Source organism: Serinus canaria, chromosome 3 (genome assembly GCF_022539315.1).
Source record: "Serinus canaria isolate serCan28SL12 chromosome 3, serCan2020, whole genome shotgun sequence".
Lineage (NCBI taxonomy): Eukaryota > Metazoa > Chordata > Aves > Passeriformes > Fringillidae > Serinus > Serinus canaria.
In genome coordinates this window covers 15,080,224-15,100,485 of record NC_066316.1, presented here as the reverse complement: position 1 = coordinate 15,100,485, position 20,262 = coordinate 15,080,224, and the positions used below count along the sequence as shown (strand labels likewise).

Below are 20,262 nucleotides of genomic sequence, written 5' to 3'. Positions count from 1 at the left end.
ATCAAATTAGTCTTCAAGTTCTGCTTTTCAGGATGTTTTGAAATGGTACAACTCCAGTTTTACAACTTGTGTGAGAAAAGTAATGCAGCTTAGAAGTGGTCATACAAATTTAACTAATCACTGTGGTTAAATACCTGAATACAGAGCACCTTTTGTACTCTTGGTGCCATATCTGTGTGTTAAGTGATACTTAGGCAGTCCTGATGTGGGTTTTTTTCTTTTTCTTTTAAAACAAAATCACAAAAGCAACCCTTAGCTCTGATTAAAACAGCATTCAAGCTGCCAATTTTGTATAGGCTGGGACAAAACAGAAAATACTTGAAACTGATGGGGGAGGTGGTGTGGTGTGACTCTTCCACGCCAGTAAAATTTGCCATTTTAAGGATCTACACATTACCAATGAAAAATCTGGGTTTGTGTGCCAGTGCCATGAGGCTGTTGATTTTTGGCAGGGAGGAGGATACCCTTAGAACATAAATCTCAAGATCAGGCTTGATGAATCTCTGGTGTTTCTGTTGTGATGGATGCAGAAGGTCCCTATCCCCTCATTTGCATTGGTATAATGGGATTACAGAGTAAACACACAAACAGATAAGCAAAATTATTTGGGTTGAAATAGTTGGAGATTTGTGTTTGGTTTTGGTGTTTCCCTTAGCCCTTTGCCAGTTTAGTAATCTGACAGCTGTGATCACAACCATACCATTTCAGAGCAGTGTTCAGTCCTGGGTTTTTTTGGTCAACCAAAAGTGTGGAAACAAGGGAGCACCTGCACATCATTGTTTCTCCAGGCCCTTTCCAGTATTCAGCAGTTGTGGCTCAAGCACTTCTGTGGAGCAAGGTGGTATCTTTGTACTTAGTAATCTGTGGTAGGAGGAAAGAAGTATCTTTGAGCCTATGTATAGTTTTATTATCCAGAAGAACCTATGACAAGTTATTCTGCAGCTAAATTTTTATGTAGGTGACAAGATCCTGCAACAGGACAGCGGTATTGTATTACTTAGGGTAAAGTTTGCTGTGGAGTAGAGGTTGAGAAGAGAGAAAACACAGATGCATTCACCTTGTTCTCAGCAGTAAAGCTGACTTCTGTGGAGCTGCAACTTTTGTTATGTTATGGCATTATGAACAGAAAAGCTGTTTTGACAGTTCTTAGGTTTGAGTGTTACCCAGTAGCTATACTGTAAGGTGAACTGGGGAACAGTTCTGTTAAAAAATAACAGAGCAGATAAACCAACTTTAAAACATTGACAGATCAGTCTATAAAATTGTTTTTAAAAGATTGAGGTCGCAAGCCAAGGAGGGAGCAGCAGAAACAGGAGCAGCAAAAGTCACATGTACAACATGGGCATGTGAAATGTCAGACTCTATCTACATTGCTTGAGCCAGGGTAAGTGTCTAGCCCTTCTTCACCCACTACAGCTGTGATGTAAAATTTGATGTAAATGTTAAGCTGCTTTGTCATATTGTGATTGCTGCAGCCTCACAGCATTTGCATGATCAAATCCACGAGGTAACTTGGAAGCTGTGGTAACTTGATCACCACTTTATGGCTCAGACATTTAAATTATCCCACCCACTGGCTTGATGCAGTGATTTTGGTGTTGGTGGAATGAGAAATGAGCTCATAACCTGGTCTGGCACTTGCAGATTTGCCTTTCTAAATGTGCATCCTACAGGATTGAGCTGTTTTAGAATCATTGGCTGTGACAGTCCAGTACACACAGGTGGCATCTGCAGATGTGTCATGTGTCCAGTCCTACAGTATTAGTGCAAACAGAGATAGCAATGCCTGAAGAGTTTCTGCTGGTATAATTCTCAGTGTATTAAGAAATTACTCTTCGTGTGGGAGGTGAGGAAAGCTAGCTGGGCTAATAAATTACGGTTAAAAAAAAAGTATAGCATGCATGGGTACAGTTATGTAAGAGAAGGAAATAAATCAGTGGTTCTCCGAGAACCTCATCTGCAGAGCTGCCAGGCAATTGGGCTGCAGTATTGTTCTCAACACACCCTCTGCTTCCTTTTTTCCTTTTTGGGGCCAGGGACGGATGAATTGATGGAGCAGGAGCAGGATGCTGGTTCTGCCTCCAGCCAATGCTGTGTGGTGCCGTGGTGTTTACCCAGCTTACGCAAGGCAGAGCCGGCCCCTCTTGAAGGCAGGAGGTGCTTCCCACGGCTGAAGTAAAAGCACACAGAGCAGTCACTCAGTCTGGCAGTTGCTGGGGCTTAAAGGAGTTGGTGGATTTCGGCTGATTTTAAACAAGATCAGAGGGTTGGATTTTTTTCTTCTCCACTGTGTAGGAATACTGCAAGGACACAAATATCCTGGTAAGTGCTCTGCATGCCGTCACTTTTCCCTTCTAGTGTGGTATTGTTTCAGTCTCTCTTCTAAAAGTCTCCTCAGTTGCAGTGGTTTTAAGTGATGCGGTGGAAAGGAAATATGAGAGCAGGCACTGTGTCTGCAGGCTCCCCTTCCACCTCAAAGAGGCAGAGACATTCAAAGTGCACAGCATAGTATGTACTGTTTGATCATTAGAAGTGTCAGTCACTTCTCATTTTTAGGATGTAGAGCAAGGTGCCTTAAAACTGCCATTACCTAACAAAATTGTACCAAGGGCAATTTCTCATGGAGATGTTGAATATTTCTGTTGTCTAAACCGAGAATAAGGCTTTAAATGTAAAGGCTGTAACTCCTATTTTTGTAAGATGATATAGATGCTATGTGAAAAGGCTTTAGTGTAATACAAACAGCTATTTAGCAATACTTTGGTACATGAGCTGCCTTATCAGGAAGTCAGAGGCTCATAAAAAAAGCAAAACTGTAATATTTGGGCATGTAGAACAAGAAGTCATTGTGGTTTTTTCCAAGCCCAGGCTCCTCAGCCATAAATCCCAGTACAGGTGCATCAGACAGTAGATTTTCCTGGATTTGAAAAGCTCTATTGCTTTGTGTAAGAATAAGATGCCTCTGCTTTGGTCTAAACTTTTAGGAAGTTTTACTCTTGTGGCTGACTCTAAGTGAAAGTTGGGACTGCGTTTTTTTTTTTTTTTTTCTTAAGGTAATACTGTGTAATTAGTCTGAAGCAGCGGAGAAGGATAATGTTAAAGGTTTCTAACTGTAGAGTTCTCTCCAGCTGAACTATACTTGTGTACTAGTATTGTATGAAGTTTTTTTCTTTTCTGTTTGTATTTTTGCAAGGCATTCTCTGAAGACACAAATAGGTATGCTATGGCTAATGAGCACCTGCTGTTCTCCCAGCATGCCTCTGTAGTATTTTATGGCTTTTTCATACAGGTTACAGATTACAAATAAACTTCATTGATAATCTGAGTGAAAAGAAAATAAAATCAAAACTAATTTTTTTCAGCATGGTTTGTACTAACAGGCAAAGTGCAAGTGCAGCTTTTTCAAGGAGAAAGTTGCAAATTAATCTTCTGAGGCAGCTTGTGTAACTCTGGCAGGTAGTTCAGCTGATGGAGCAAGGACAAGCTGTGGTGTTTGGCCCTTGCGCCAGAGGGTCCGAGCCCTGTGCGAGGCTCCGCATGTTGTCATCGCTGGATCCAAAAGGGGCAAGGGGGTTCAGGCTGCGTGTACATGGAGCAGGTTAACTGGTGAAAAACTTTCTCAGCTAATTAAGGATACAGATAATATTGCAGTGACAGCTTTAAAATAGACACCTTGTGCTAAAAGACAAATGTTTTTGGCTTCCCACATGCAGTCTGAATTACATCATTTATAACCCGTAGGAGGTTATCGTGGTTTCCTCAGGGGAGGATCAGCTGTTACTTTTCATAACTGAAAAAAATTTGGGACTATTTCTTTTTCCAAGGGAATATTTTCAGAATTTATTTTTGTCATTCTGTTGGAGTGGATCATTATTGATTACATAAATCTTCCAGGTTTAATGCACCCAACCGCATTCTCATGTCATCAATGGTAGCTCAGAATAAGGGAACTGAAGTTAGCAGAGGTCTGACTGAAATCAGACCCCTGTGCTTAGATGGGTTTTTCAGTCTTCTGAAGAGGAATGCTATTTTTGAGTACTATCATAAAGTACAGATTTTCATATAGGTGCCTATAATAGAAGTCCTGTTCTAAAACACTTCCCTTGTTCATTGAGCAAGTTTGCTTGTCCTCAAGGCGCTGTTCCTGTCTTTCCTGAAATTGCTGAGAGCTTGTCAGACCTGCTTCTGAGGCTGGAACAGAACTTGAAGCAGAATGCTGGATGCCAATTCAACCAAAACTGCTGTTTCTTAGACTGGACAAAATTAGCTGTGGCCTCAGAACAAAACAGTATATTTTCTGTTGTCTCTCAAGTTAATGCCCCTTTCAGAGTGTCTGCAGACAAAGCATTTTTGTGTGTGTATATGCTCTGACTCACATGACTTACTTCCTGGATGACCAGCCCACTGATGGCAGGTGTCCATGGTAAAAAGGTGTTTTCATTCTGTTTGTGACAACAAAAAACTCCTCTATTGAGATTTTACAGATGTTCTCAAGTCATAGTAGTATATAGCTGTAGTAGTAGATTGCATTGGTTTGTGCTTGATGTCCTGCGCAGGATCAGCTGCTTGCTCATTTCAGAACTTGGCCTCATTGTCTTGTTTTTGATATCTTGTTTTTGTCTTGCTTTCATATCATAAGACACTTGTGTGTCTATAGTGGATGACTAAGCTTATTCTGAGTTACAAAAGAAAAGGTGTACAGTATAGACTAAGGAAATAGTAAGCCATACTAAAGCAAAAGGCTGGACTGTTACTCCATGCTCACAAGGCTTATTCTTGGGGATTTTGATGCTGAAAAACTCCCTTTTCTAGAAACAAGAAAATTAAATTTCCTTCCTAACAAAGGTAGTGTATGGCTATTGATCTAAAGTGATAGGCACTTAAATTGCACTAACAGATGCATCACTGTAACTTTTCTGTGCGTCTGTAGTGAAGGATGCAAGCTGTACACTGAATGTGGCTGATCTCAAAAGTGGAGTTTAAAACCTGATGATGGTAAAATTGCAGGTGTGAGTGGGAAGGAAACGTGAGCTTGTTTTTAATTGAAAACTGGGAGAAGTGTTAAAACTGGTAGGTAAACACATGTTCTCTTTACCCAGTGATCACTTCAGTAAAAACTATTTTAATACAAGCTCGCAAAACTATTTATAGGAAAAACAGTTAAAGGAGAATAACTTTCCAGTGGTAAACGTTACTTCACCCATCACGTAGAAGAAAGTGATTTCTCAATCTTTGTCTCAGCTTTCAGAAACATAGTGATGCAAGGACATGATTCCTTCTTGCTTGTACCAGTGCAGATCAGTAATATTTAACATTATTGATATTGTTTGTGAAACCTGGCAAGCTGGGTTTGGTGGGAACACATACTCAAACAAGCAGTCAGTCTGCTGGGAGTTACTGTGGGGTTTTGGGTTTGGGTGAGGGGGTTTTTTTGTGTGTCTGTTTCTTGGTTTTTTGGGTTTTGGTGCTTTTTGTTGTTGGTGGTGGTTTTGCTTGTTTCTTTCCTTTTTTTTTTTTTTTTCTTTTCTCTGATTGCTTATTGTCTCCTCCTTCCATGCTTGCAGATATCTTCATCTTGAGAGACTAGTATTCTGTACAGCTTGTTTGTGTCTCTCAGTGACTTAACTTTAGTATTCTGGTTGTTTAAATCTGGAAATCAAGATTTTTTCCTTTGAAGTGGTGAGATGTAACCATAGAAGAGAATATGCAGTGCTGAAATACTGTACATGTATTCAGAGGATTTTGGTTTCTGATCTTGCAGTCACAGGAGACTTGCCTAGTGGAAACTAAAGTGGTAAAGAGCTTAAATGTGTAAGTGAATATTGGCAAACTTGGGTCCTACTTGTGTATTCTCAGGTGTTTGTGAATTGTTTGTTTGCAGTAGGAGGTTTTAAATCCAAATAAAGCTGTAGATATTGACTTGTAAATCTTGAGGGATAAGGACAAAATCTTGTTTCATTGGTTATGGAGTTACTTATAATTTATGTCTTGCTGGTCAAAGGTGCACTTCAAATGAATATTCCAGTTGCTTGATAGAATTGTGTGGACTTCCTAAATTTAATTGTATTCCTGGAATAATTTAGGTTGGAAGGTTGTCTGGTTCAGTCCCTGGACTCAAAATGGGACTGGACTGCCTTTGATCAGGCTGTTCAGAGCCACATGCAGCTGATCTCCAAGGATGGAGATCTCATAGGCTCTGTGGATTGAGGGTTTTTCCCTCCCACAATAGCTAATCAGGATTTTCTGTGTTGTAGCTTGTTTGTTGCATCTTGTTCTGCTATTGCATACCTGTCAAAAGGACTAGATTCCATTTTGTCCCCATTCTCTCTGCTGTAGCACAGAATTGCTCAGGGAAGATCTGTATGTGAGAATTGCAAGGGTAGTCAGTGCTGAACTGCAAAAAAAAAAAAAACCATCAATAGATAAAATGTCTTGTGCTTTATTTCTAAAAGAAAAAAATCCAAACTTAAAATATGTAGATATAGAATATAAATATAATACTATAAAAAGGGATGGGGAAGTTCCCATTTTTGTGTCTGAATGAGCATATTTTTAATATATTGGTTGACAGAGGACTTCTTTCTATACTGTGTAAGTGGTTTTCTATGCAGTATTTTAGAAAAGGGCTACTCTGGCACTAGCTACAGTTGCTAGCAGCCTATAATACTGGCTCTGTGTTTAGAAAATGACGGTAGTTTATTACAAAGAGACTTTTATTCTAGTATTTTTAGCTTTCAGCCGAGTGTTTAATGAATGTCTGCCTGGGCTCATTGAATTTATGTTCTCCCCTCCCCCACCCCATTTTAACCATTAAGATACTGCTATTCTTGCTGCAATTCCAGAAGCTGTACTTGGTCTACAAAATAGCAAACTTAATTCACAAGGTACTGTGCCTTACTGTAAACAAAATCTGAAGACTGGCTGAAGCAACTAAAAACTAGTTGTGAGTCTCATGACCAGGAAAGGCAGCTGAAAGGTTGCAAATGACTTGTTAAGCTAGAGCTGATAGTTTCAAAAGAAACCAAAATTCATCTGTCTCTGTCCCCCATGGAAAATGATGTGCTCAAGGAAAGTGAGCTCTTTACCTCACCTACTCTGAAGTGTTGTTTGGGAGGTCTTCCCAGGGGACAGCCTGGATGCAGGGACCAGTGTTTGTAAGAGACAGGAGAGACTACGGTGACTTTTCCTTCTATTGGAATGGAGTCAGAAATCTGTGGCTTGCTTTCTCAGTTATAACAGTCTTTGCCTTCTGTGGCTTTAGTGAGTACTAGAGAGCATGAAGGCTTGTCAGAAACCAGACTTATGTTACTCAAAAAAATTTTAAATGCTTTTCTCAGTTCAGTTTTTGTCACTTTCCAGTCCTTCAAAACGATTGCATGTGATAGTATTCAGCATTGAACTTTCTGTTGCCCCCAGAGGAACCAGTGTTGAGAATAAAAATATTACCTGTTCATGAGTTCTTCCTGTTCCAGTTTCCTATTTTTGACGCTGAAGAATTTTACCGGGTACCCATTGTGGTTTGGGGCTAACTGCAAACAGTTGTGCTTGCCTTTAGCCATGCAAGCTGCTTTCCTCTCAAAATCTTTTCAAATCCATAATACAGGACTCTGCAAAGGTAAGCATTTTCAGGCTTTGGTCTCTTCTCTTTAGCAGTAGCAGAGATCTTGACATGAAATGTTTGCTGCTGCCCGTTCTATGATTTTTGGAAGAACACTGGATGAGATGGAATCTTGTAATTGGCATCTTATTCCATATCAGTGTTGAATGTTCTTGAATGAATTTAGAAGAGTCTGTTGTTCAGAGCTTTCTCCAGTGAAGCCATTTCCACTGATGTTTGGAAATGCTACTGCAAGAAGCAGCAAAAATGTAATTTGTGTGTTTTGTTCAAACAAATGGTTCCTTAGCTATATACTGGCCCTTCAGAGCCAATTTGTCTTTTTAATTAGCCTTTCCTAACTTTTTGAAGCAAAGTAGTACTCTAGAAATAAAAACTGGTCAGGTTATACTATAAAAGAAGGCCCATTATATATTTTGGTGGATCCATTTCTTCTACTCAACAGTTTTCCTTGAAGTAAGTTCTTCACTCAGCTTTAAATGATTCATAAGCCTGCTCTATTTCAGGAGTGGAGTTGTTATCCCATGGCAGATTAGACTCATCTCCAGTGGGGCAGCACTTGAGTTTTATTCACAGACATGAAATTTCCCTTGGACTGACTTTCAGGACCTCACTGGAAGGGTATAATTGGACTTTGTTATTTCTGGAAACAAAAATATTTTCCCTTTGGGTACAGTACACCAGGCCAATCATACTGGATGAGAAGTAGTGTGTATGTTGGACTGATTATTTTTTTAGGAGTACTGAATCTTGTATGTACTTGAGTTGAAGTAATCTGGGGGTGTAGTAGTTGTGAAAGTGTTGTATGAAGCTCATAAAGGTTCTGAGATGTATTTGAAAAAAAATGAAGTTCAAACATTTCAGCTGGACTTTGGAAAGGGAATGAGCAAACTGTGTTATTAATGATGGCTCTAGAGCTCAAGCCTTCCTTAAGATTAATAAGTGGATTTCCATCATGTGCAAAGTAAACTTGAGTGGATTTCTTTAAATGTAAAGCAAAAGAAAATGTTTTAAGGAGGAACTGAGCCATAGATGTGGGACATCTTTCCTTGTACTGAGGTTTTCTGTATAACTCCTTGTATTGCTGAAGTCTGTCCCTGGGAACTGCTGACCCCTTTTATCATTTCTGCACAGTCTGGTCACTTGGGCAGGTAACACATTAGAGTTTCCTTTCACTGTTCACATGTTATTTTTGTGAGGCTTTGAAGTTGACTCAGACTGAGACATGCATTTTTTTAATTTTCCATTAAAATCATTCCCTTGGATAAATGCAAGAAGAGGAGAAGCTGTGCCAAACCTGTTCTTGTAGTAATGGCTAAAGGTGTTTTAAATGTTTGCCTTCCCACTTTCTCTGAGTGAAAGAATTAGCTCTTTAACACTGTAATATAGGGTTATGCTGTTTAAATCTTTGGTTATTGTGGTATGGTGTTTCCTAGTTCTATGCTGTTCCCTTATAGGCACTGCTGTAGTTTCATGGCAGTATTTCTTGTGAGTTTTTAAACATGAAGGCAGAGGACAACTGTTGGCCAAGATGAAATTAATTGTATGTGAAGAAGACTGAATTGCAGGGCAGAGGTTGTTGAAGAGATCAATATTCAAGTAGAATATAATTTAATCATGTGGGGAGGAGATGAGAAGATGGGCTCTTTCAGAAGACACCTGTACAATGCAAGAAGATCTTAAAACAGAAATGCTGAAGTAGATTGTAAAAATACTCCATAGAAAATACTTCTTTATTTTTATATACAGATAAATCACAAAAATTTATACTCATTTCAAAAGTAGAAATACTTCAGAAGGGAAATGTATCTAAAGAACTGAGCACTATTAAACACTAGGATCTACATAGTTCACTATTAATGTCAGAAAAGCAGCCCTGAGGTGTGTTTACAGGCACATAGTTTGAGTGTGGTGCTCCAAAGTGGGGTGTGATGCCAGGAGGTAAGGATGGCCCTGGAAGACATGAAAATTGTGAACACAGTTAATGTTGTGAGGCTCTCTTTATCAAATGGGGCAATCCCCACTTCAGTGTGTTGTGATTACTGACCTCATTTAAGGTCACATTTTCATGGGATAAGTTTGCTTTAATGTCTTCATTTAGAATTTAGAAGGCAAAACCTGCTACAGGGAGAAACCTCACAATCCCGGGGGAGTTACTGCTACACTTGGGTCAGCAATCCAGAAGGGCTTTGAGCAAACTATATTCCTTGACTCTCTCAGTGAACAGTGCCAGAGAGTTCAGTGGGACAGAGGGAGACTGCTGGAGCGGTAAAATGCACTTTCAGCACCAGCTGAGTGATGGGTACCCTAAGGCATGAACCAGGACAGCTGCTGAGTGAAAGTGCTCGCTGCTTCCCAGGCAGCAGAAAGAGCTTGGTGTCACTGTTCTAGAGATGGGACACAGACACTTCACAGCAGTGTTATGCAAATCAGGTTTGTTGCAATGCACTCATCTCTCAGTGGGTCAGGGTACTGTTGTGATAATATTGTGTGTGCTAGCCACAAAGACAGGCTGCAGATAACTTGTTTCAAGCACTATGAAATCTACAGTACCCAGACTTGAAAAAAAGAAGAGATTTGGAAAATAATGAGAAAAGAAAGGAGAAATTTAAGATTTCTATTTATTCTCCTGGTTGTGTTCTGCAGGCATCATAGCAAATGCTTTGAGAAGGTGAGATGTCTTTGCCTGTATTAGTGAGAAGCCCTCCCAAATATGTGGAATAGTATGAAGGAACTTCACACTATTTTAGAGCTCAGATGCTCTAAAAACTATGAGTTTTTAGAGCACTGTGAGCTGATTGCAGATGGCAATCAACATATGCACGCTGAATAGGAACTTGTAGATTTTGAGAAAACATGTTGAAGGCCAAGCTTCTCATTGGAGGAGCAAAGACTGGGAGAGAAAAGGTCAGTAAAGGGATCTTTGCATCAGCTCCTGAACAAATGTGAGCAGGCTGTCAAGCACTGCCACATCTTTTTCTCTGTTCTTACGCCATAACATGGGGATAGATAATATCTGCATGATGACATCTTTTCTGCTAATAATCATGGTCTAGTCAAGGTAGATGAAAGTGGAGATAGAGCACTGTAGTTGTGATCAAAGTTGATGACAGGATTCAAAATGTGCTGTGTGGGTCAAAAAGTGCATTTGCACAGAAGGCAGAATGTTAACCATCAGTACTAAAAGAGATTAGCAGCTCTTTGAGTTGGTATGAAAACTCACCTGGAAGGACTAAGGGAGTGTTCCTGTTTCTGTTAAAGAAAGCCTCAAACAGGCTCACGTCAGCTTTATTCTTTATCAAGCAAGTGCTCTGCTGGGTAGGCTTTCTCTAGAGGGAAGGTCAGAGATGAGCTGCATAGGTCAAAAGTGTCTGGAAATGCTACTAATGAGAAGCTGTAAAAAACACTATATGAACTGTTCCTCAAAGCAGACGTCTGAGTAAAAAATGCACTTCAGGACTGTTTTCATTATGAGTTACCTGGAATTCCCTCAGGAAACCTCCTTCAAAGAGATGTTTATATCACTTCTGTCTCTGGCTAAACATGAGCAATCACAATGCATGCCCTAAACTTTTATGGTAGGCTTGATATCAAATTGTCATGCTACTTCCTTCTGTCTGCAAATCCAGAAACTTCGTAGAAAGCTCTGAATTAGACACTTCACATGAAAACTTTTGCCTGTCTAGCTGATGGGCTGGTCTTGCTTTGTGGTTTGGTTTGGCTTTTTTTTTTCCCTTTAAATGTAATGTCTATCTGGCTCTATTTCTCAACAGTTGAATGAAATATAATAAATGAAGCTATGTATCATTTATTCTAAAAACTAGCGTGGAGGAAAACAAGTGTGGATGTTTTAAGGCCATAGTGGAATTTTTTAGATGCATTTTTTTGGTGATGTGGCACTTCTTTAAGGCAATTAGACCTTAATTCATGTGGTTTTATATATGTGTTTTTAAAAATTATTTCAGGCAAAATCAAAACATGGAAAATACAAAATATTGTACCTGGAGTATCAGATTGGTGTGAAAATTTGTGTAATTGGAGTAGAATATTTTCTCTTACACTTAATTTTGGTTTTATTTTTACAGGAAATAATGAAAAAAGTGTGCCACAACTCTTGATCAGAGACCTGAAGTTTGAGAAGTCATTAGCTAAGCTCATGTTTTCTCCTGATCAAGAAAATCATCCATCAAAAGCACCAGTCAAATATGGTGAATTGATTGTATTGGGGTAAGTGTTTGTGTGTAAGAGTCTGGGGGTTTTCTATGCTCTGTAATCCTGTGGACATGTGTCAGTGTTAATTAATTCTTGAATTTAAATGTGATTAATTGAAACTCTCTAATTAATTGAGAATACTTGGTGCTTAGAATGAAAGTTCATGTGGGTCTGTACCTCATGAGAAACTAAGTAATACAGGAATGATGGACTTTGTTCCTTTTCTGTGCTTTTTGATAGGTACAATGGGTCTCTCCCAAATGGAGATAGAGGGAGAAGGAAAAGTAGATTTGCTTTATTTAAAAGGCCCAAGGCAAATGGGGTGAAACCCAGCACTGTGCACATTGCCTGTACCCCTCAAGCAGCAAAGGTAAGCTCAATTTCTCCCTTCAGGTCTGTCTGATTTCTTCTTGTGCCATATAAAGAGCTGTTAGGAGATCGTTTAAACTGCATAGATATCTGGCTGTGAAAAGAACTGTTTGTGTTTATCCAAATTTTTTTAGTACCTGTCAGGGTTAGCAAGAAACAATTCAGCAAAGAAGATTCAGTGCATAGTCCTTGCCATAGCCAGAAAGAAAAAAATTAGTTTTGAAACATGAATGATCTGGACACAGGCTAGTCATCTGTTCTAGACTGTGGTTTTGTACTCGCTCTGCTTTAGGACTAACTTTGCTTCATGTGCAGCTGACTTTTAAATGATCCTTGCCAAAGCTCCATGTGCACTTGGTGCTCCATCCAGTGGGTAGGAGTTCCCCAGGGATCAGGACAGGTGGCTTTTGCAGGGTATGTTTCATAGGGCTTGTAATCAGAGTTCTCATTAAGAAGCAGAAAAGGAAGGGCTTAGGCCCTGAAGCTGAACTGTATTTCAACAGTGTATGTCAAAACTAATACATCGTAGCTAAGGTATTACCATGCAATATTGTGGCTATTCAAGTGTGTGTGCAAATGTGTTCAATAACTAATGGAGCATTTCTAATAAGCAATGGAATTTGAGGATGCTTAGTGGTTGTTTAGAAACTGCCAGTGACAAGATCAGGCCTTTAAACAAACACAGTAGTGTTAAGTGCTTGACTCCCAGAATACCTTGACACTTAAGGATCTTGACCCTAAATTCAGGAAATGGTATAAAGTATTCTGAAATCGGAAGCATTTTTCTATCAAAATTCTTGTAGTAGAGCTACATTCATAGCAGATCTATGAAAAGAACATTTATTTTTGCAAATTCTTTATGGTCCGATAAGTGCTGTTTAGCAGCACTTTTAGAAGTGTTGGTTAGTTCCCTAGTAGGTAATTGCAGAATGAACATCTAGACTAACCAATTGAAACCTTTGCTACAACTTCTGCAACCTATGTTGAGTTTCTCCATTTTTACCCTATTTACCATCACTTTATCTACGTATCTTAAATCAGTCATTACTGATTTTAGTATTAACTCAAATCCTGTTTTTAGAATGAAGTCCCTAAGTTTTTGTCCTCTCTTTGCTGTTCGCCAAGTTCACTCTGAGATGGCCATGAAGGTGCTACATTACGTTTTAGCGTTTTTGTTTGGTTATTTTGTCCTTTTGTGTTCTGGCCAGTGTTGCTTTAACACAAAACATGACTAATAGTATGCCTTGATTATGTTTATTTAGTTGCAGCATGTGGTGAAGAGACCAGTTTGGTCTGTTGCTGAATCAATCCTGCAGCTTTTTTTTAGTGGCCAGGACTGGGTTTTGTGAAGTTTAACTGTAGGTGTGTCATTAACAACCATCTGCCCTAATGCCTTAATTAGCAGAAGAGGCTGATGTTATATACATATATGTATATAGTCTGCTTTGCTGCTGTATTCTGTAGAATTATTGTGCACTGGTTCAATAACATTTGGCATTTTTCCTTAGGCAATAAGTAATAAGGACCAACACAGCATATCTTACACTTTGTCTCGGGCCCAGACAGTAGTAGTTGAATATACTCATGACAGCAACACAGATATGTTCCAGGTACGTGAAGTAAATGTGTAAGTGTGTTCTCATTTTTGGCAGTTTCAAACAAGGCATCCTCTCAGCAGGCTTTTTCCCTCATACCCAAAAATTTGTGTGTCAGTTTCTGCACTCACCATTCAGAACAATTCAATTCAGTTCATTCCCAAGGCCATCCTGTGAACTAGGTGGTGTGTCTGTACATCTCTTTTAAAAGGGTTGGGTAAAGTTGAAAGTTGGGGGTTTTTTGTCTAATGCACAAGATGATGATTTTGCCTTTGCTGGTCTGCAAGTCACATAATCTGTCTCCTAGTCCCTCCTTGCAAAATGAAGAATAAAGGGCACCTTTTTCTTCAAGCACTTAGAACTTTGCTTCTGGCATTTACAGAGAGATTTGGGATCAGCCAGTTGGAGACAGGGTAGAAGAAATACAGCGTGGAAACACAGGAAAGCTTTTGGCACAACTAATATGAAAAATAGTCTGAACTTGTTTAAGCAAACCCAGAATTGTCTAAAGCACTGGGAGATGTGAAGAGAGGAGCCTTTAGTGCTGATGCTGGCTGAGCAAAACAACTTTGCTGTAGTTCCTGTGTGTATGAGAAGGGACCACAAACACATCTGCAGCTGTGGTGTGCCCTCATATCTTTTAATTGTTTCCTGTTTTTCTCAAAAGGAAGGGGTTTGTTTTGGGATTCTTTTTAATGTGGGCTTTGTTCTCTCTGATTCCCAGACTGTGATCTTGTGTATCTTTTTTTTTTCCCTTGTTGTTGCCACTAGTTTATGGCAAGGAGTTTTGCTGTCACAGCATTTAGCTGTGACGCCACTGCAGGATCTAAGGAGGTGGGAGGTGTTGGGAAGTGGTGGAGGAAGCTGCTTTGCAACTGCAAGTACAAGAGAGCAAAAGGACTGTAATGAAATCACTGCAGCATAAGCTATTGTTTGTGCGAATGTTCTCTCTTCAGCATGCTCTGGCATGTGTGCTGCTCTGAAATTGCCCCTGGCAGTCCCTGTGTACTCACGGGTTATCCTGCCTAAGAAGCAGTAGAAAAATAGATTCTGACAAAGCAGTTTTAGTCTCATGAAAGCTCTCCAGCCTTCACCAAAGAGCACCTCAAGCTTTTGGGTCTCTTGCTCAGCAGTTAATCAGTCTTAATATAATCACCTATTTTCAAAGAGCCTGAGAGCTCTGGAAATGAGTTAGTAGTTTGTAAGGGGGCTTTAAACCCAGCTATATGGATGTTTGGGAATGGGTTATTACTTTTCCTCTTTGCAAGGAAAAGTACAAGATGAGTTGACTGGAAAAGCTGGGATACCTATGCTATGTTTGAGTTTCCTCAAACTCAGTACAGTTGTGTGGGACTGCAAGACTCACAGTTCCCTGCGCAGCTAACAGCAAAACCTGATTGTAGTCAGATGTTACATTCTTGTGTTCTGAGTGTGTAAATGTAACCCCTCACCTCCACAACCACGTGGTCCCTGGTCTTACACAAAAGGCTTGCTGCTTCTTGGTGCCCACCAGAGCTGAAGAGACAGCTCACATAATCTGATTTTCATAGATCTATACCTTGACTTAGTCTGGCACTGTTCAGGGTGTTCTGGGCATACAAAGTGACTGCATGTCACTGTTCTTTCCTCTAACTACTGTTCCCTGGCTCTTTTGGTCCTCCTGCAGCTGGTCTGCCTGACCTGAGTGTAACCTCTCTGATGAAAAGGCCTTCAATGGGAAATCATCTCAGAACTGACTTAATTACATCATTTTATTTCTCCTTCCTTCATTTGGCTGTACCCAGCTTTCAGAATAACTTTGATCATTTGGAGGCAGAAAAATTCATCAATTCAGATGAGGCTTTAGAAATCTAAATTGATAGACTGGTAGACAGGAATGCTTTAAACTGTAATGTCATGATTTTTGTATCATTGCTTTTAATTGCTTTGAATTTGAATAGTCCTAGACCCAAAGACAAACTTCTGAACAGGTTTTTTTTTGTTTCAATGCTTTTCCAGATTGGTCGGTCAACAGAGAGTCCTATAGACTTTGTAGTAACAGATACAGTTCCTGGGAGTCAGAGTAATTCGGATACACAGTCTGTGCAGAGCACAATATCAAGGTTTGCCTGCAGAATCATATGTGAACGTAACCCTCCCTTTACAGCAAGAATATATGCTGCAGGATTTGATTCCTCAAAAAACATTTTTCTTGGGGTAAGAGAATTCTTTTTTTTTTCCACTAAGAGTTCATTGCATGCTTATATTTTTAAAATAATTCATAGCTCCAGCCAAATTAAAGGTTCTCAATGATGTGATTTCTTTTAGGAGAAAGCTGCAAAGTGGAAGACATCAGATGGGCAAATGGATGGACTAACAACAAATGGAGTTCTTGTTATGCATCCTCGTAATGGATTCACAGAAGACTCCAAGCCAGGGGTGTGGAGAGAGATTTCTGTGTGTGGGAATGTGTTCAGCCTCCGTGAAACCAGATCAGCTCAACAGAGGGGAAAAATGGTGAGAGGAGTGACCAGTGTTTTATGCAACCTGTTCAAAATGGTGCAGCCATAAGGAGTATAGTTTGGGCATAGAGCTGGAATCTGCTGGAATTCCACATAGTTGTCACCTCTGCAAGTAGTTACACTGCCTCTTATGTGTCTGTCTGCATGCACAAAGGTGTTTTGATCAACCTAAATAACTAAGTTTATCTGCAAACTAGTACTTAATTGCACATCTAGGCTGTTCTCCTAAACTTGAGTTTTCAGCCTACTCTGTATTTCTGCAAGCTCTCCAGCACATTCTACAAGTATTTTCTCAATTCTCCCTTGTTTGCTTATGCTTTTCCTGCTTTTCCTTTTTTATAGAATAATGAAAAATAGTTATAGTTTTATTGGATATTCATTTCCATGCTGGCATTCTGAGTTTTCCCTCTTCCTCTTGTTTGCAAAGCATCGGTGACATTTCCAGGAGATATTTGGGTTCAATATGACTTGGGGATGTTTTCAGCAAAAAGAAATGCTAGATTGAACGTTTTAAGCAGCATATTTAGCTAGGAGTGCTAATGGGAGGAGGGGAAAGCCATGTGTAAAGGGGTGTTTTAAGAAAAGTCTAAAATATGATGGAGGACTAAAACAGTCTTGTGATGATACTCCTTGAGGCATTTCAAGCAACATAGTTGAGAGTGCTATAGGGATGGAATAGAGAGTTGTTAAGATGGGAGAGGAGCTTTTCTTGCCTCAATGTGGTCTATTTTAATGCACACTTTAATCTCTTAAATTGTTGGGTGGGGTTTTTCCAAAAAAAGGAGGGCAGAGAAAATCTGATACTGAGCTCTCTATGGGTGTCTTGTGGACACAGTCAGAAGCAGCTTGAAACTTTGATGGATCTTCCAGGCAGATTAGTATTGTGGAAGTGCACGTTGTTACTCTTCAGTGACCCCTTAGGTGACGGCTCTCCATGTTTGTGTCCATGTCAAGGTTGAGAACGAGACGAACCAGCTGCAGGACGGCTCCCTGATCGACCTGTGCGGGGCGACACTGCTGTGGCGCACGGCCGAGGGGCTCGCACGCACGCCCACCGTCAAGCACCTGGAGGCTCTGAGGCAGGAGATCAACGCAGCCAGGCCCCAGTGCCCCGTGGGCTTCAACACCCTGGCCTTCCCTAGCATGAAGAGAAAAGATGTTGTAGACGAAAAGCAGCCGTGGGTGTACCTGAACTGCGGCCACGTGCACGGCTACCACAACTGGGGGAACAAAGAGGAGAGGGACGGCAAGGACCGCGAGTGCCCCATGTGCCGCTCCGTCGGCCCCTACGTGCCTCTGTGGCTCGGGTGTGAAGCGGGATTTTATGTGGATGCCGGACCTCCAACTCACGCATTCAGCCCATGTGGACACGTGTGCTCAGAAAAGACAACTGCATATTGGTCCCAAATTCCTCTTCCTCACGGTACTCACACTTTTCATGCAGCCTGTCCCTTCTGTGCGCATCAGCTGGCTGGTGAGCAGGGTTACATCAGGCTCATTTTCCAAGGGCCTCTCGACTAACACAGGTGTTCCCAAGGACTGCAGTAAACTGATAAGCTAAGCGAGTCTTGTTTTTAAACCAACTGTTTTTCGTATTCTCTGGGCTTTGCTGGTTTGCATTAAGATGAAGAATTTTTTGGGTTTTTTGTTACAACAGCTAAATCCCTCTTTATTGAGAAAAGTCTGGAAATAGAAGAAATGGGGGGAGAAGGGGGAGACCTGCTTTTTTTCGTTATTAACTACTTCTGAAGAGGTGAAGCAAGTGTTGTAGAGTGAAATTCAATGCCTTCAGTTTAATGGTTTTTGAATCACATGCCCACAGTGTTTGAAAGGTGTTTCATTCTTTTTGTATATGGAGGGTAAATAGTTCAAAGAACATTAGTTTACAGCCTGGATGCAAACATTGTAAAATATAACATGTATATTAACTCTTTTCTATTTATCTTTATTATTGAAAATATTTAGAATGTTTAGAGAGTAGCATGGTCATAGTGTGTTACATCCAGCAATTGGATGTGTAGAGTAGTTCTGGATGGAGAAGAACGTGGGATGAAAATGGTAGAAAAATCTTTAAATCTAAAATACTGAGTTCTTAGAATAGTTAAAATGCTTTTTAAACAAAGCTAATGCAAATTATGATGGCATAAAGTTGTGCTTTAACCATGTTGAAAGGTAGATAAGAAGGACTTCTTAAATTGTCTTTTTGGTAGGACTGTACTTAAGATCTGGTTAGGAGGAGAATATTTACCAGACTCTTTGAATATGCAACTTAGTCTAGATTAAGGATTTTTTTCTCCCTTCACGCTAACACTTCTCTTTATTTAGCATTAGTGACATTTGTGAGGGTTTTTCCAATGTTAAACATGAACAGACCAGAAAGATGAGGCTTGTTCTGTTCCTTGCTGTTTGGGGGTGAGGGGCGGCGACAGGGGGAGAGGTGGATGCACATGGGCATGTGTGTGGGGAGCAGTTTGTGACTTGACCACAGTCCCAGCGTGAGAGGAGTTTGTCAGCTGGATGCTCAGCCTTCCACCTGCTGACTGGTGGGAGGGCCTCAGGCCTGGCCTTTGCTCCTCTGCCAGGTGCAGCTGCTCATCTGGGCCACACGTGGAACAGAGGTAGAGCCTGGTAGCCAGGGGATGTGTCCCTGCATCCTTGGGCAGCTGGGCACAGCTGCCAGTCTGTTGGGAGAGTTGGGGCTGGGCTGGGCTCAGACCCTCTGTGAGATGCTGCTGTGGGCTCTGCTTACTCTGGTCTCTGTCTGCTCTCCTCTTACTCCCCCTCCTTCCCCTCTGTATCCACCAGAAAAGACCAGTGTACTACATGCAGCTCTGCTGCCAGCCCACTGTGCTTCATGGCAACCTGACCTTTTTAGCATTGATTTGAGCTTTTTTTGGCCAGCTTCGTACATTTTTTTAAAATACGTACTGTATAATTGACAGTAAGAAAATTTCTGTACCTTATAGCAAAGCTTTAGCTTTCACTTTTCTTTTGAAGCTGTTCTAAAACTTCCTTTGTTTAAAGAGACCTGTGTTGCTTAGATGTCATGAATTACTTACTTTGACTGTCAATTATTTCTCCATTTTTAAAAAGAAATTATATATATTGTTTGGTTCACTCAGGAAATGCATGTGTCAGGAAACCTGTACTATAAGTTCAGTTAGCTGTCATGTACAAGTAACTGCTGTTACTCCCTTTCCATAGAAATATAACTGATTTTGACATTTTCCAGATTATATGCATTAAGTAATGAAACTTATGCAGCAAGAAATCCCTGTATTGTAGTTGTTCTAATCATCTTATTCAAACTATAGTATACTGTTTTAATTTTTATTTGCAAATTAATTTATTTAAACTACGTGAGTAAACACTTTTCAAAAACAGAAATTCTGGGATTGTGGCTTTGTTTCCAAGAGATGGGAAAGGGCTGGGGATGGCCCTTCTGTCACCTCAGGTGTCCCTCTGTTGTGCACATATGGATTAAGAGCACAGAGAAGCTGCAGTAAAGACTTTGGACGTTTTCCCTGCTAATGACTTTGAATGGCTCCTTTCAGATGTGCCCTCTCAATGTGTTTTATATTTAACTCTCTGTTAAAGGTGAGATTGCTGTTTAAATGACACAGTTAAATGAGTAAGTTACAAATACTGAAATGTAAGCAAAAACTGAACTAAATTTTAAAATTACAAGAGCTCTTGATTCTGTCTTCCACAAAATCTAATTGACATTTCTCTGGTCCTGATCTTGTTGACTACAGGAACATGAAAAACCAGAAAAGAACACGATGAAAGCTACAAAGCAGTATGAGTAACACAGAGCTGAACTGTGAGCACAGATGGAGCACGGGATGGTAGGAGGAATATGGGAAGTGCTGTTGGAGGCCCAGCTGGAGGCTGATGCAGAGCCAGGGGTGCAGCTGGGTACATGCACACCGAACTGTAGAGGGGAAGAAGAGAGGGTCATGCCCAATGT

At 40.4% G+C, this 20,262-nt stretch overlaps 1 protein-coding gene across 3 annotated transcripts in view; it reads left to right on the top strand.

Moving 5' to 3' along the window:
• Positions 1 to 19,319, top strand: part of PELI1 (pellino E3 ubiquitin protein ligase 1) — a 43,006-nt gene extending 23,687 nt beyond the window's left edge. For 2 of the 3 annotated variants that reach the window (XM_009096221.4, XM_018921084.3), the window contains 6 exons: positions 11,701 to 11,842; positions 12,068 to 12,197; positions 13,705 to 13,806; positions 15,790 to 15,987; positions 16,099 to 16,287; positions 17,247 to 19,319. In XM_009096221.4, the coding sequence (XP_009094469.1) occupies positions 11,772 to 11,842; positions 12,068 to 12,197; positions 13,705 to 13,806; positions 15,790 to 15,987; positions 16,099 to 16,287; positions 17,247 to 17,813 (1,257 nt within the window). In that variant the 5' untranslated portion in view covers positions 11,701 to 11,771 and the 3' untranslated portion in view covers positions 17,814 to 19,319. Of the gene's footprint in view, positions 1 to 2,036; positions 2,323 to 11,700; positions 11,843 to 12,067; positions 12,198 to 13,704; positions 13,807 to 15,789; positions 15,988 to 16,098; positions 16,288 to 17,246 lie in introns of all 3 variants that reach the window. The other variant, XM_018921086.3, reaches the window with a different exon arrangement.
• Positions 19,320 to 20,262: the final 943 nt, after the last annotated feature.